The 15058-nt window shown below is 61.1% G+C and overlaps 1 protein-coding gene across 1 annotated transcript; it reads left to right on the plus strand.

The window, feature by feature from the left end:
* Nucleotides 1-6061: 6061 nt before the first annotated feature.
* POU4F3 (POU class 4 homeobox 3) lies at nt 6062-7316 on the plus strand. Its single transcript, XM_030957533.1, has 2 exons — nt 6062-6181; nt 6456-7316. The coding sequence occupies exons 1-2, from the start codon at nt 6062-6064 to the stop codon at nt 7314-7316; spliced, it is 981 nt and encodes a 326-aa protein (XP_030813393.1).
* Nucleotides 7317-15058: the final 7742 nt, after the last annotated feature.

Raw genomic sequence — 15058 nt, forward strand, 5'->3', positions numbered from 1 at the left:
CAGCCATTCCAAATGTGATCTGAGAGTTCCCTGAGCACAGCAGCCACGTTCAGCAGGGTGGGACTGCTCTTCCCACAGCCCTGGGCCACAATCCTGCCAGGAGCCCCTTGGAAGGGTGCAAAAGTCTACAGGAGCCATTTGAAGGGAACAGTCACATGAAGGTACGTTGTTGGTGTAATTGTCAGGCCAAGAATCTCTTTGTTGTCTCCAGCTGAGGCTGTATGGAATACAGCAGTAACCTCTGGAGAGGGTTCCCAAAAGTGACAATCTAATTTTAACTCAGCTCTGGAAACGGGGGACCCAGTTCTGTCCTCTGGAGCAGGTTGTGTAACATGTCTGGGCCTTTGCTGGTGAGATCACTGATACAAGGGACTTTCAAAAGGGAAAAATAAGTTTGTCTGATGTTTCTCTGGAGGTTTTCATATGCTGCCACCACTTTATTCCACAACAGACTTACAACTGTGATGATCAAAACCTAAATTCATAAACTAGAGCACTTTCTTTCTCGCCAGGATCATTCCACAGACAATTTCCAGTGGTAGTCTCAGGTAGGCTGATCCCTGAGGGGTCTGGGTGCAGGGAGCTGGGCAGCACTGAGCAGGGTAAGGCCTCGTGTGCCATGGGCCAGATGCCTCCTTCACCTGGAGCTTCCCCCTTTTCCCCACCAAAAATCCAGGGGTTTTCACTACTTTTTCATGGCATCTGGAAAACACATTTTTTGTCAGAAACATCTCTTGGATTTGAAGTTCAAAAATACGTTTTATGTGATCAAGAGACTTCAGCCCAAATAGAGCCCATGGCAGGGGCTGTCAGCACTGGGTGCGTCCAGCTGGGGGCCAGAGCGGCCAAGGCCAGAGGGGACCCCGGCAGGAGCAGGAGCCCGGCAGGAGCAGGAGCAGGAGCAGGAGCAGGAGCAGGAGCAGGAGCAGGAGCAGGAGCAGTGGCCCCTGTCAGTACAGCCGGGCCCCAGCAGTGGCCCTGTGCCAGCTAAGGGGAGTCAGGGACAAGAGCCTGCACCGGGGTCACTTTTCCCAGGAGCCGGGCTCAGCCAGGGCAGCTCCAGGGGGCGTCCGAGCCCTGCCCCGGACCCTGGGGACAGCCCCGGACACTGGCCCTGACCCTGCCCCGGACCCTGGGGGCAGCCCCGGACCCTGGGGACAGCCCCGGACCCTGCCCCGGACCCTGGGGACAGCCCCGGACCCTGGGGACAGCGGACCCTGGGGACAGCCCCGGACCTCCAGGGCGGGAGCAGCTCAGACCGCGGGGGCACCGGCACCGCCCCCAGCCCAGGGCTGTGGCTGCTCTGCCGTCATTCATCTCGTTTTAGGAGCCGAATTCCTTTTGTGCCGCGTCTCTCCGAGCCTCGCGGAGTCGCGGGGCGCTGCCGGAGCAGCCTGCGCCCCGTGACGTGCGAGTTAATTATAGCCCGTCCTGCGCCGGCAACCTTAAAGCACTCCTGCCAGTGATTTATTTAAACACTGATAAATTATACATTTCTTTAGTAATTCATGTGAAAATTATTTGAAGTCAACTCAACATCACGTACCTCTCTCTGTGTGCTCTCTCGTGGCGAAGGCTCTGTCAGACAACACTTCCATCCACTCTTCCCTTCAGCTGCTCCTCGTGGCTCTGGGTTACCCGCGGGTCGAGGGGAGTGAGGGGGCTCCTGGAGCACCCGGCTTCGGGAGCAGACTGCCCCTTCCCTCTGTCCGCGCTTCCCGGGGCAGCGCAGGGCCAGGACTGCTCGTGCTCCCACACTTGTGCTGGGCTGGGAACAAACGCCCTTCACTGAGTTCGAGGGTGAGACTTTGGGGGCAGCCCAACGTGCCAGCGTTGTTCTTCTGTCCCCCCAAGACTGGCCTGAGAACATACAGCTGTTTCACTTGTTGATTAGCAAAAACATTAGGAGACCTACTGTTTCAGGGCATGAATAATTAATGTTTGTTCCTCATTAACTTCTTGTGGCAGAGTCCTGTTAGATGCATTTAGATGTATTTCTAGAATTAGGAGCAAATATAACCAGATGCCTGGCAGCTGAGTGTTCTGTTCCACCCATGGAAAGCCCCATTGCTCCCATCCTCTCTGGAGGGAAAGGGAGAGCTTGTTCTGATCAGGGACTGATGTGTCCTTTATTGAAGTTTTAATTACAGTGAATGATACACGTAAAAAATTCTATAATTCATGTACACTACAAGTGAGTAAAGGATGCCACTCCCAAGAAAGTGGCCACCTGTTTTCCTGGGATCTCAAATCAAAACCTTGCTTCTTGAAAAATTCAAAACTAAGTTGCTGAACTTTCCACCTGCTGCTGCTGGACAAGGCTGTTTGTCCTGCCCCTGTCACCCAGCACAGCAGAGCTGCAGCACAGCTTCAGCACTTCTTGTGCTCTGATGTGGCCACAATGCTCTGCTAATGCCAAAGGCTTTGGGGTTTGCTCTGGGATTCACCCCCACAAACACCCTCTCAGCCCCTGGAGCTGCCTGTGCCACCCCCTGAGGCCAAGGACGTGCCCAAGGCTTTGCTTGGCAAGAGCCCCTCTGCAGCCAGCAAAGCTCTGCTTGGATTTTAACTATAGAACAGGAGAGAAAGCGCTCCTAACTTAATCTGAAGCAATGCACAGATCCCAGATGCTTGCCCTCGCCTCTCCTCGGAAGGCAGTTCAGCAACTGGCCCAGTGCTGGGTCTCTCTGGGGCTCTCTCTGGTGGTTTGTGTGGGGTGGCTCCCGCTGTGCAGAGCTGCAACTCTCCCTGTCTGCACAGGAAGCCCACCCTTGCTGTGATGCCACTGGCAGCTGTGCTCTTTGAAGCACTTTCCATCCCATCCCCACCCGTATTAAAAACTTCCCAGAACGATGGTTCCTGCCCTGGTCCCTCCCTTTAACCTCCGAGTTCTGCAAAACCCCCTTCAGCCCCCATGGTTCCACCCAAGGCCCAGTCTGACCCCGAGCTGCTCTCCCTAAGCCCATCCTTGCACACCAGCAGTGGAACTGGCTCCACACCAGCAAGGGCTCTGGAGGACACCCTGCAGACCCAGAGCAGCCCCAGTGCCAGGCCCTTTCCTTTGGGGCCCGACGCTGCCGCGGCCACAGACAGCTCCTGTAACTTAGCAACTTTTTCTTTGCTCTGCTAAGGTGGGTTCTTCAATCTCCTTAATGAATAAGAGAATCAGGCCAGGTAATTGATGCTTGGCCATTTAGCTGATGAATAATTGACTGTCTGGGTAACTGGAGATATTTCCTCGATCAGATTGTGCAGTGGAACAACTGCATCATCCGGGGTGCAGCACGGCTCACAGCTGTGGGGTGCTGGAAATGGGCTCTGAGGCTCACAAGAGGAACCTCCAGAGTCAGCTCTAGTCCTCCTCCTCCTCCTCCACATGGACCAGGCACGTGAGCTCCAGCAGTGGGCCCATGGAACCTCCTGAGCTTCAGCAAAGCCCAGGGATGATCCCTTCCAACCCGAACCATCCCCTGATTCTATGATTTTGGTAACTGGCTGCATTTTAGCAACAGAAGTTATTTTATCACATAAACCTTGGCTCAGGTCGGGAAGCAGGATCTGCAGTGAAGACAAACACAAGGGCAGGACAGTGAGACCTGGCCAGGCCTCGAGGGGAGCTGGGGAGGGGAGCAAAGCCTCCAAAGCAGGAGCAGAAGGGGAGAAGGTGCTGCGTGTGAAGGTGCAGGGGGCTGTCCCTGTTTCCTCCAGAGGGGCTGGATGTGCAGCACATCCTGTGGCTGTTCTGAACATTTAAAGATTCAGGTTCTGTCAGCTTTGTGACTGTAACACATTGTGCTGCCCCCAGCCCATGGCAGAGAGGGTACCAGCAATAACTGTGGATTAAATAACTCATGGTTTTATTTCAAACTTCCCAGGAAACTTTCACAAACATTCACAGGACATCACTCCTGTGTCAGCATGTACTGGAAATTTCTTAAACTAAATGGAGTTCATGCAATGAAACCTAGAACCTATTGGCACCACTCTGTGATGAGCTTTGACTTAAAATCTAAATAAGAACAGAATATTTTGATGCATTAGGAAAATTGATAACAATCCATGAACTGTGACAAAGGATAAAATAGCACATGCTTTTAATCTGACTTTTGCCTTCAGATTTCCAATGAGTCACCAGCAATGTCTCATCAGAGTATGGGTCTGGGTTTTTTCTTCCAGAAATGTCATTAATTATTTACCAGTAGGTGAATGATCTCTGAAATCTATTGCAGTGACACCTCTGAGTCTGCAGACAGTTTCTGACGGCAAACCATCTGGGCTCCTTTAACTTGTTATTGTTTATCCTTTGGACTCCTCTCCCCCGGCTGTAAGGTGTAACGGCAGCAGACAGGGCCAGGAGCATCAATATTTTACGGCATTAATTAAAGGGAGCTCAGCAGCTGCGTTGCCCAGCCCGGCTGCCTGTGGGAGGGGAGGGAAGGACCGTGCTTAAGGCGGTGGCCAGGAGAGCTGCCCCGGGACGGGCAGAGGGACCCTCTGGGCTGTGGCAGCGACCCCGAGCCCGGCGCTGGGGTCACACAGGCAATGCTCGGTGTGGCAGCAACAGCGGGACCGGCAGAAGGAGCGTGCGGGGTCCCGGCAGCTTCTCCTCACTTGGGAGAGGATGAAGCAACAGCAGAGAGACGGAGAAAGCTGCCAGTCCTGTGCGAGCACCCTCGGAGCCGGGCCCGGGGAGTCGGGCTCTGACAAGCAGGCGCTAGTGGGGCTCTGCATCCGCCCTTCACATCTTGTTTACTGGCGTTAACAGACAGCCCTAAATAAAGAGAGGGTTCAAACCAAACCAAAACAAAGGCCTGAAATTTATCCCTCTATTAATTACTCCCAGCAAGCAGGGTCGCCTTTAAAGCGGTGCCACTTCAGATAAAACTTTCATGCAGCTATTTAGGGCCTCTGAAATATAAATGATTTCCTTTAAATGTTTTATCATAAATCAGGGCAGGCGGCTTCGCCACAACGCGCCGGTTCCTCGGGTGGGAGGGAGCTGCTAGCTCGGCCCGGCTCGGCCCGGCTGCGGAGCCCGGGCAGGGCGGAACGGGACGGAACAGGGCAGGAGCGGAGCGGGCCGGGAGCGGAGCGGGCCGGGAGCGGAGCGGGCCGGGAGCGAGGAGGGGTCGGAGCGGAGCGGAGCGGGCCGGGAGCGGAGCGGGCCGGGAGCGGAGCGGGCCGGGAGCGGAGCGGGCCGGGAGCAGCGCGGCCCCGCTGCCGGCGCTGTCCGCGGTGCTGCGCCCCGCGCTCCCGTCCCGCCGCCGCCGCTCCCCGCACGGCCGGCCCGAGCCGCCCTGGGAGCCCCTTCCAACCCGAGCCGTCCTTGATCCTGCGATCTGGGCTCGGTCCGTGTTTCCCAAAGGAACCCGTTTCACCGCAGCAGCACCGCTTCTTTTCTCTGCCCACGATCAGTTTGTCAGAAACCAGACAGCAGCTCCTTCGGCTCTTGGTCCGTATTTACGGAGGCTTATAAGACTTGGAAACTTTAAATCTCGGAGTAGGTTTTGGTTTTGCTTAAGAACTTCGAATTTTGCAAAATATTTGCATCTCTGGTGTCTCAAAGTACAGTAATGTCTGAAGAAATGTGAAGATTGGGAGAGCAGAAATGAAAGGGCCGCTCAGCAGTAGAACAATGCCAGCTTCAGAGCCGCTGTCCCGGGGCTGGGTGTGGGGACGGCGGCCCCTCTGCTTCAGATGTCAGCCCGCGGGTTTGCCCACGGAGAAACGCCCGCTCCTCCCCTCTTCCCCCGGGACCTGCCGGCCGAGGGAAGAGCGGGATTCCAGCGGGGGTGGCCCGGGGGCTGCGAGTCGCTCCCGGCCCCAGGCGGGGGCTGAGGGCGGCGGGCCCCGGGGCACCGGAGGGTCTCGCCGCCCGTGCCCGGCCGGTGCTGCCCGGGAGCATCACGCGTGCGCGGCCGGTGTAAGATGAGTGCGGGAGCGCGGGCGGGGCGGGCGCCGGCGGAGCTCTGCCATCGAACACCGCTCGCTCGGGCAGTGCCGAGGGCAGACACAGCCCCGCGCCCATGCCCGGGGCCTGCCGCCCGCGGGCCGCGCCGAGATGATGGCCATGGACGCCAAGCAGCCCTTCGCCGTGCCCGCCGCCCTCCAGGAGCCCAAGTTCCCCAGCCTGCACGCCGGCAGCGAGGCGATGCGCAGAGTTTGCCTCCCGGCCCCGCAGGTACGTGGATGCAGCGCAATTCCCGCTCTGAGCCGCATTTTCTGACAGGCACCGGGTTAATGTTTTTTTCATGTCGGCAGCACCATCGCGCGTCGCGGCTCCGCGCCCCCCCCCCGCGCCGCCCCTGATCCGCGCGATGCGGAGCGGGGCCGCTGTCTTCCTATTAATTTTTATGACCTGAGCTCCGGGGAGGACCCGCGGTGCCGGGGCCGGTTTTTCAGGCGGAGATGGCAGAATTCCCCACTGACCTCGCCATGCGTGCTCTTGCTCGCAGCTGCAGGGCAATATATTTGGGAGCTTCGATGAGAGCCTGCTGGCCCGCGCCGAGGCGCTGGCGGCCGCGGACATCGCCCCCCACGCCAAGGGCCACCACCTGCACCCTCACTTCAAGCCGGACGCCGCCTTCCACGCCATGAGCGGCGTCCCCTGTGCCGCCGCCGCCCTCCCGCACCCCGCCGCCCTCGCCGCCCACCCGCACCCGCTCCCGCACCCGGCGCTGGACGGCGGCGACCTGCTGGAGCACCTCTCGCCGTCGCTGGCCGTGGCGGGGCTGGCCGAGCCCCCCGCGCTGCCCGCCCCGCTGCCGCCGCCGCCGCTGCCCGCTGCTGCCGCGGGACCCCTGCCCGTGCCCGTGGGCGCCCCGGGGGCTCCCGCGCCCGCCGCGGACCCGCGGGAGCTGGAGGCGTTCGCCGAGCGGTTCAAGCAGCGCCGGGTGCGGCTGGGGGTGACCCAGGCCGACGTGGGGGCGGCGCTGGCGGCGCTGAAGCTGCCGGGCGTGGGCTCGCTCAGCCAGAGCACGATCTGCCGCTTCGAGTCGCTGACGCTGTCGCACAACAACATGACGGCGCTGCGGCCGGTGCTCCAGGCCTGGCTGGAGGGCGCCGAGGCCGCCCGGCGCGCCCGCCCCGCCGGCCCCGACCCGCCGCCCGGCGCCGAGCGCAAGCGCCGGCGGACCTCGATCGCCGCGCCCGAGCGGCGCTCGCTGGAGGCGTATTTCGCGCTGCAGCCTCGGCCCTCGGCCGAGAAGATCGCGGCCATCGCCGAGAAGCTGGACCTCAAGAAGAACGTGGTGCGCGTCTGGTTCTGCAACCAGCGCCAGAAGCAGAAGCGCATGAAATACTCGGCGGTGCACTGACGGCCCCGGCCAGGACCGCCCCGGCGGCGCGGCCCCGGAACCGGGACGGGCCGGGACGGGACGGACCGCCCTGAGCGCCCCCGGCCCGGCCCGGCCCGGCCCGGCCCGCCCCGCCGAGCCGGCCCGGGACAGAAGCCCGGCGGGGCGCGGAGCCGGGGAGCGGAGCGGCGCGCCCGGCATTCCGCGGGTCCCCGAACTGCTCTGGGGCGGGCGAGGCCTCCGGGCCGCGGTCCGGGCAGAGCCGCTCCCACCGCGCCCCCCGTCCCGCCCCGTCCCGCCGCGGCGAGCGAGCCCCGCGCCCCGCTCCCCAATAAAGCTTTATTTTTCAACCCGCCGGGACGTGTCGTTCCTCGCCGCCCCGCGCCGCAGCGCCGACGGGAATACCCGAAATGACCTGCGAGAGCAATCGCGCCCTCAATAAACGCCCCTCAGCGGGGCGACGCCCCGGGACACGGGAGCGGGCATCGCCCCGCCGGTCCCCGCGCCGCCCCCGGCCCCGGGGAAACGGAAACATCCCCCCGCCAAAATCGATACCGGGTTCGTTTCTGAAAGTGTTCAGGAGGGGGAAAGGGCTTTTATTTGCGATTCCCAGAAGCACCTTAACGATTAAAGATTAATGTTCGAAGCGTGAGCCTCCCCTGGATATTCCATTTTAGCATTTCAATGAGTGACAAACATCGAACTTGAGAACTGGGTCTCACCCTCCTCCCCCGTCAGGAAACGATCTCACGAATTCGCCTTTTCCTCGCGGGTAACTCTCTTCCTCGCATGGCGTTTTCCCAATCATCCTCAGCGATTTTTCCCCAATCAAATGTCCTTTAACAAAAAATGCCTTTATGCCATTACATTATATTGTGGGCTCTGAAAATTTAGAATAGGGGCGACGCAATATTAATTGCCTTCCGCACTATAAAGAGGGCAGCTCCGACGGCATCTTCCCCCGCAGCTGCGGGCTCCAGGCCCGTGTTTTTACAGGTAGGATGTGCCTTTATCTCCTCCCCCGTTCTCGTGTGTGTCTGGGAGCTGCCCCCGCCTTGCCCCGGGCTGGGGACCGGCCCCGCGGCCGTCGGGGCACCGGAGGAGCGGGCACGGCCGCGCCGGGCCGGGAGTCTTTCCTGGCACGGGAATGGAGATCCAGCCCAGATCCAGGCAGTGCCACTGCCCGGGGCACCGCGGCCTCACATCCTTTGTGTTGCAGCAGAAATAACGGCCAGCGCTGCTCTCGGGCGGGATCCGCGTCCCCCGGGTCGGGTTAAGCCCAGGCTGAGCCCCGCCGAGCCCGCTCCTACCCGGCAGTGCAGAACACCCTCGCTCACGGCTCACGGCCCCGCCTCTGTCCCTGCACACCTGCAGAGGGGACATCGGACCGGGCTTCCTCCCACAATGGCAAAGGGATCACCGCTGTCTCTCTCACGGCTGCTCTTGCGCTGCCTAGCTTTGTGGGTTTGGACGTTTCCGCATTTGTCCCTTTTGCACAGCTCTGGAGAGCGCCTTAGAGATGCAAAACAAATCCTAAACGAACTTTCTCAAACCCGCAGCTACTGCCCCACAAAGCAGCTCCTCTGAGCTCCCCCTCACCTCCAACAGGTTCACCAGGGACACCTTAAGACCCTTGAGCTTTTAGCTCACCCTCCCTCCCTCCCTCCCTCCTTCCCGGCTCCTTTTCTCCCGGCAGTGCTCTGGACGGGGGGCTCTGCCCAGATTTCACACACAGGACCTGATCCCTTCGTTTGACATTTACTCTGGAGGTCAGGTACGTCCTGGTTGGTCATCACTGGTGCCTTAGTCTGCCGCTGGGTTTGGCTCCCAAAGCTCTGGTGCTCTGGGGTAAACTCGCTGCGATACAGGAAGCGCATTTAATCTTCCTGGAGCTGGGGATGAACTTTTCTCAGCCTCGGCGGAAGAGTTCGGAACCGGTATTTAATGCTGAAGGGGCACAAAGAAGCTGCCCGCGTTTCCCCTCAGGATAACGAGCCGTGCCCCGGAGCCAGCAAGCACGGCCAGCAGGCGATGGGAGGCAGGATGGAGCCAGTGCTCGAATTCCGGGTTTGTGGGAAGCTGCCATCACATCACAGCCGCGCACTCCCCGCTGCCCCATCTCTCTCGCCAGGTGCCTGGGGATCGGGACTCACGATTTTCTTGGGGCTGGAGCTCCTTGTTCTGGGCGGTAGGTCTGAGGGATCCACCTGGGACACTTGATTCTGCAATCCCATGCACAAACCCATCTCCCACAGGTGAAATGGAAAATGCCGGTGAAATTTGCTGAGAAAGGGAATTCCCTTTCAGTGACAGCCCAGATACAGGGGAAAGGGAAACCTGCTGAAATAGGAAATACCCAGTACACGTGTGAGGGACTCAGCAGCAAACTCCCTGTCTATGGTTTCTGAACCACTAAAAATTGATTTATTATTTTTTCCCTATTCTGTGCTTGTTCCTTAATATCCTGCTCTCTGTCTCCCGGGATCTGTGCACAGGAGATGAAAGCACAGAAAACCAAACAAGCCATTGGCGCTGCTCACTCAATTGATTTTTACACAAAATTTGCCTTCATGCACAAAGGATGGAAAAATGATCCCATTAATAATGAATAACAAAAACAAATGCAGGGAGGAAATCAATAGCAGCACATCTGATAACACGAGGGGGCTGGTGGGAGCTCCTAGATGTACAAAAGCATGTGTGAGGAGGATGGGAGAGAGAGAGGGCTCAGGGGCTTGGGGGGCTGGCAGGAGCAAGGCAGCAGGTGCTGTGGGGCAGGTGGGAATAGCGTGTGTGTGTGCACATACGTGTGCACATACGTGTGAGTGGCTGTGTGCATGTCCCCATCAGCCACCAATGTCCTGTGGGAGCAGCAGGACCTGCTGAGGGTCCTGGCTTGGTGTAGAACCAGGCCCATGCTCATGATGGTCCAAGAAGCAGCCACTGGCAAGGAGAGCTGGAGCTGGAGCCATGCTGCTTTCCCAGAGAAAACTGGTTTTCAGCTGCAAAATTCCAAACTTCCAATCTCCTTTTCCTTCACACGTTCTGCCCTCGGGGTTTCCCTTCTCCTGAGTCTTCAAGGACCTTTTTCCTCCCAAGGAGACACATTCGGTTTGAAATAAAAATGTTCCTTAGGACAGTGGTTTCTGCTGCTGCCCAGGCTTTGTTCCGGGCCCTGGGCTGGGAGCTGTGGTCCCCAGTCTGCAGCTGGGAGTGCTGGGGCTCTGGCATGAGCGAGCAGCAGGGTGCTGGGGCCAGAGCACTGGGACCAGCCCCTGGCACTGCCTGCCCCTGGCACTGCCTGCCCCTGGCACTGCCTGCCCCTGGCGCTGCTGCCTGAGCCCAGGGTGGGTTACTGTAAGTGTTGGAGGAGAGAGATCTCTGTCCGTTTACTCTGGACAGCTGGGAGGGGAACCAAGGCACCACCTTCCATCAGAGCTCAGCATTCGGAGCTCGGCAAGGGAAGTGAATAACTCAGTCCCTGTTTAGAGTGGAGAGGTTTTTGGTGTCAGTGGAATCATCCTGCTGCAGTTCCCCATATCCCTGTGTTTGGGGTGGATGCTCCCGCCAGGCAGGTGAGCCGCTCTGGGGTCAGCCCAGGCAAAAGCCCCCGGAGGAGTGGCGCACGCAGCCCTGTCCCCTGCCAGCGGGGCATGTGTGCCAGTCATGTAGGATTAGTGGCTCCATGCTGCAGTCAGGTTGGACGCCACGTGCAGGCACGTTAACATGGAAAACACATTAGCCCCCGCCGAGGAAACCTGAGCAAATTGGCCATGAGATGAGGCATCCTGGGATTTCACACCGATGCCATTCCTGAGACAGGACAGCCGAGCTGGGGCCTGAGGAGCGGGTTGGCTCCAGTTCACCGCAGTCCCGGGCAGCCGAGGGAGAGCCGGATCGGAGCAGCCCCCTGGAATGGCACGGAGCCGTCACCGGCCGCAGCGCCAGGGCCCCCGGGCCCCTGCGGGAGCGGCAGCGAGAGCGCGTCTGGCCGCAGCTCGGAGCCAGCCCTGAACCTCATGAAATATTAACCCCGAGCCGCAGCGCGCCGGGTCTCTCGGGGGAGGAGGCGCGTTCGCAGCGCTCCGAGGACGATGTCCTTCCCCGGCCGCGCTGTCACGCGCGGCCAGCACAAACCCGCGTGTCCCGCGGGGAGGGGACACGGAGGAGCCCCGGCTGTCCCCTCAGCCCACCCTGCGCCACTGCCTGCTCAGGGGCAGCGCCGCTGCGGGGAGCCCGGCCAGCCCCGTCCGGACCGGGAGAGCCCGGCCAGCCCCGTCCGGAACGGGGAGCCCGGCCAGCCCCGTCCGGAACGGGGGAGCCCGGCCAGCCTCGTGCGGGAACGGGGGAGCCCAGCCAGCCCCGTGCGGACCGGGAGAGCCCGGCCAGCCCCGTCCGGACCGGGAGAGCCCGGCCAGCCCCGTGCGGACCGGGAGAGCCCGGCCAGCCCCGTCCGGACCGGGAGAGCCCGGCCAGCCCCGTGCGGACCGGGAGAGCCCGGCCAGCCCCGTCCGGAACGGGAGAGCCCGGCCAGCCCCGTGCGGACCGGGAGAGCCCGGCCAGCCCCGTCCGGAACGGGAGAGCCCGGCCAGCCCCGTGCGGACCGGGAGAGCCCGGCCAGCCCCGTCCGGAACGGGGGAGCCCGGCCAGCCCCGTGCGGACCGGGAGAGCCCGGCCAGCCCCGTGCGGACCGGGAGAGCCCGGCCAGCCTCGTGCGGACCGGGAGAGCCCGGCCAGCCCCGTCCGGAACGGGAGAGCCCGGCCAGCCTCGTGCGGACCGGGAGAGCCCGGCCAGCCTCGTGCGGGAACGGGGGAGCCCGGCCAGCCCCGTCCGGACCGGGTGCGCTCAGAGCTCCGGGGGACGGAGCTCCGGCAGGCCGGAGGAGAAGCCCGCGGCAGGACGGGCTGGAGAAGGGCGTTCGGGGGGACCAGAACTCGTGGTCAGGAGCAGGAGAAGGGCCTGGCATGAGAAGGGAAGCGAGCACGGCATCACCAAGCCCGTGGGGAGCCCCCGCCTGCTCCGGCCAGGAGCCCCAGCTGCGGGACCGAGCTGCTCGGCTCCGCCGAGGGACCCGGCTCTCAGCCCGTCCCGTGTCCCGTCCCGTGTCCCGTCCCCTGTCCCGTTCCGTAGCCCCTCCCCGGGCCGGCGCGGGGCCGACACGACCGCGGCAGCGGTGCGGAGAGCACGGGAGAGCGGCAGCACCCAGGCACATCAATATTTCATAAAATGCCAGCAGCAACAGAGGGAGAGAGGGACCGGGAGCACAGCAGAATATCATACAGCTTTTTAGTGGTCTTTTTCTATTAGTGTCAGCTCCGCGGCTGGTTTCAGACAGGAGAACTTTCCCCGGATGCTCCCAGAATTTCGGGGTGCAGCCGAGCGCCCTCCCGGCCAGGCTCTGCTCCCAGCTGTGCCCTGGCTGATGCAGCCACGGGACTCCGATGCTTTCAGAAGACTCTCAGGGCCAGTGGCACCGTCCCCGCTGGCCAAGGAGCTGCGAGAGGCGATGTGCTGCCGGCAGCCGGGCTGGCTCTGCTCTGCTGGGCTCTTTCCAGCCATCACCTCCAGCGAGCTCGTTCGGGCTAACCCCTGCTCTGACTCAGGGCACCTTCCAGATCTGCTGTTCTTACCATGGCTGAGCCTGCACTCCCTTTCCCCGTGTAGGAGGGAATCTGCAGGCTCCAAATGTAGAGAAAAATGGGATGTTTTCAGGTAAATACAGGGCAAGCCTGGGACCAGACCGGGCAGCTCTGTGCCCAGAGCCTGGGCGCAGCATACTGAGCCAGGCTGTGCCCACGCACAGGGAGGTGCCCTGTTAAATTTCAGTAATGCCCAGACCCACTTGCTCCTCACAATGCCCAGATGATGCCTCACATGCCCTCAGAACGGGCCAGCCCAGCTCCAAGGCCAAGCAGGGGCACAGCAGCCATGGCCCCCAAGATCCCCACGGCTGGAGAGGATGGGGGGATCCCCAATGGCTTCAGCCCCAGCCCAGCAGTGAACGGTGAGGCCGAGGGGGCTGGGAGAGCGGGGCACCTCCGTGCCAGCAGGAGCCTCCCCCCTCTGCCGCCCCCAGCACGGGGGGATCTGGGGCTCTCCCCGGCAGATGCTGGCACCGCAGCAGCCCAGAGGCCCTGCAGACAGCCCAGGGCAAAATTTTTAATTTGTCATCACACTTCAACCTGAAACCTGAAAAAATTAAAAAAGAATGGCAGGATGTTGGTGTCTCCAAGACGACACAGCCCCACGGCTGCTGCAGCTCCACGGCAGGGGCCAGTGTCAGCAGTGGGAGCCACAGCAGACCAGGGGCTGCCACACTGAGCCAGAGGGAACCTTGGAGCAGAAACCAGCCCATGGCACAGAGCTGCAACGAGGATGAAGAACACCACTCACCTCGGACCAAGAAAACACAAGAACATGGGCAGGTTTGAGAGGGAACATCCACCCTGGGGGATTTCAGGACTCCTTCCCATATGCCTGGTACAGAAGTCAGGCTGTGTCACAAACAGCCTTTTAAAAACTACAGATATCCAAATACTTGAGAAAGCTCCCGGTTTAAAACCTCCCTGGGAACAATTTCTGGGGCAGCAGCAGCAGCAGCAGCAGTGGCAGCAGCACAACAGCTCTGTGCTGGTATCTTGTGCACCACAGCCAGCAGCTTTCCAGCCAGGAGACAACAGCTCTGGGGAGGACTGGCAGCACAGACAGGGGAACCAGGGCTGCAGACTTCTCTGGAAAACCTGGACACCCAGTGGACCCACAGCCATTCCATTTGCAGAACTCCATCAGCAGATCCACTGGCTCTGCAGTGGGTGTGGGTTTGGGATTCCCCCGGAGAGATTTCCCCTGGCTCCAGCACTTGCCGTAGCTCCGCTCCCCAAGGAGGATGGCCAGCAATATTCTCCCAGCTCCGGGAGCAGTGCCACGGCTTCCTGAGGGATTAACAGAGCCTCTGGTCAGTCCCCTGGCACCGGCACTCCAGAGCCCACCGGGAGTCAGGGAGGGTGTCCGGGCAAACAGCGAGTTAGCCACTGGAATTCTTGGTTTCAATGAAATCCAGGGGAGTGCGTATCAATCACAGGAAATTGTTCTGCTGCCAAGAGCCACGTCCTGCAGCACAGGGAGCTGCCAGCAGATTCGTCAAAGTGACTCGTGCTTTGCAGCGCACCGCTAATCTACCTGCTCCTGAAGGAGCTGCAGTCCGACAATTCCCGACTGGAATGTTGTGAGAACACAAAGGTGAGGGGGCTGGCGTACAGAGGCAGCTCCAGCCCCCCCGAACCTGCGAGAGGGCCCTGCAGCTGCTCCTGCTAGCTTGACATCAATAAAACATGCAGACAACCGGGGAGCGGGGAGATAAAAGAGGATGAGAGACGCGTGGAAGACAGGCAGCCCCACTGTGCGAAGGGGATTTGGGCACTCGTGGGCAAAACCGGTTTTAAAGTCTGCCATCAGAAAGTGCCGGTGGGGGGGATGCGGCGGGGACGGGGCGGGAGGGAGCCCCGACTGCATGCCCTGCCCTGGCACAGCGAGCGCGCACCGTGCCCCGCATCCCCCGGGCGCTGAGCCCCTGGCTGCGCCACCCCGGACACCGAGCAGGACACCGGGCTCTCGGGGAGCCCCAGCACCCCCTGACCTGCCCCACATCCCCAGCGGGGCAGCAGCCTCAAGCAAAACACACGAATAAAGACGCCGCAGCGAACTCGGAGCGTGCAAAAGTCTCTGTGGCTCACCACTGCCAAAAGGCCTCCCAGCAATTCCT

The sequence above is a fragment of the Camarhynchus parvulus genome, chromosome 13 (assembly GCF_901933205.1).
Source record: "Camarhynchus parvulus chromosome 13, STF_HiC, whole genome shotgun sequence".
NCBI lineage: Eukaryota > Metazoa > Chordata > Aves > Passeriformes > Thraupidae > Camarhynchus > Camarhynchus parvulus.

What these genes read in the sequence shown, in the direction of transcription:
- POU4F3 (XM_030957533.1), top strand. Translation starts at nt 6,062, where the DNA reads ATGATGGCCATGGACGCCAAGCAGCCCTTCGCCGTGCCCGCCGCCCTC. An exon ending in TTTGCCTCCCGGCCCCGCAG is followed by an intron (nt 6,182 to 6,455) that starts GTACGTGGATGC and finishes TCTTGCTCGCAG; the next exon opens with CTGCAGGGCAATATATTTGG.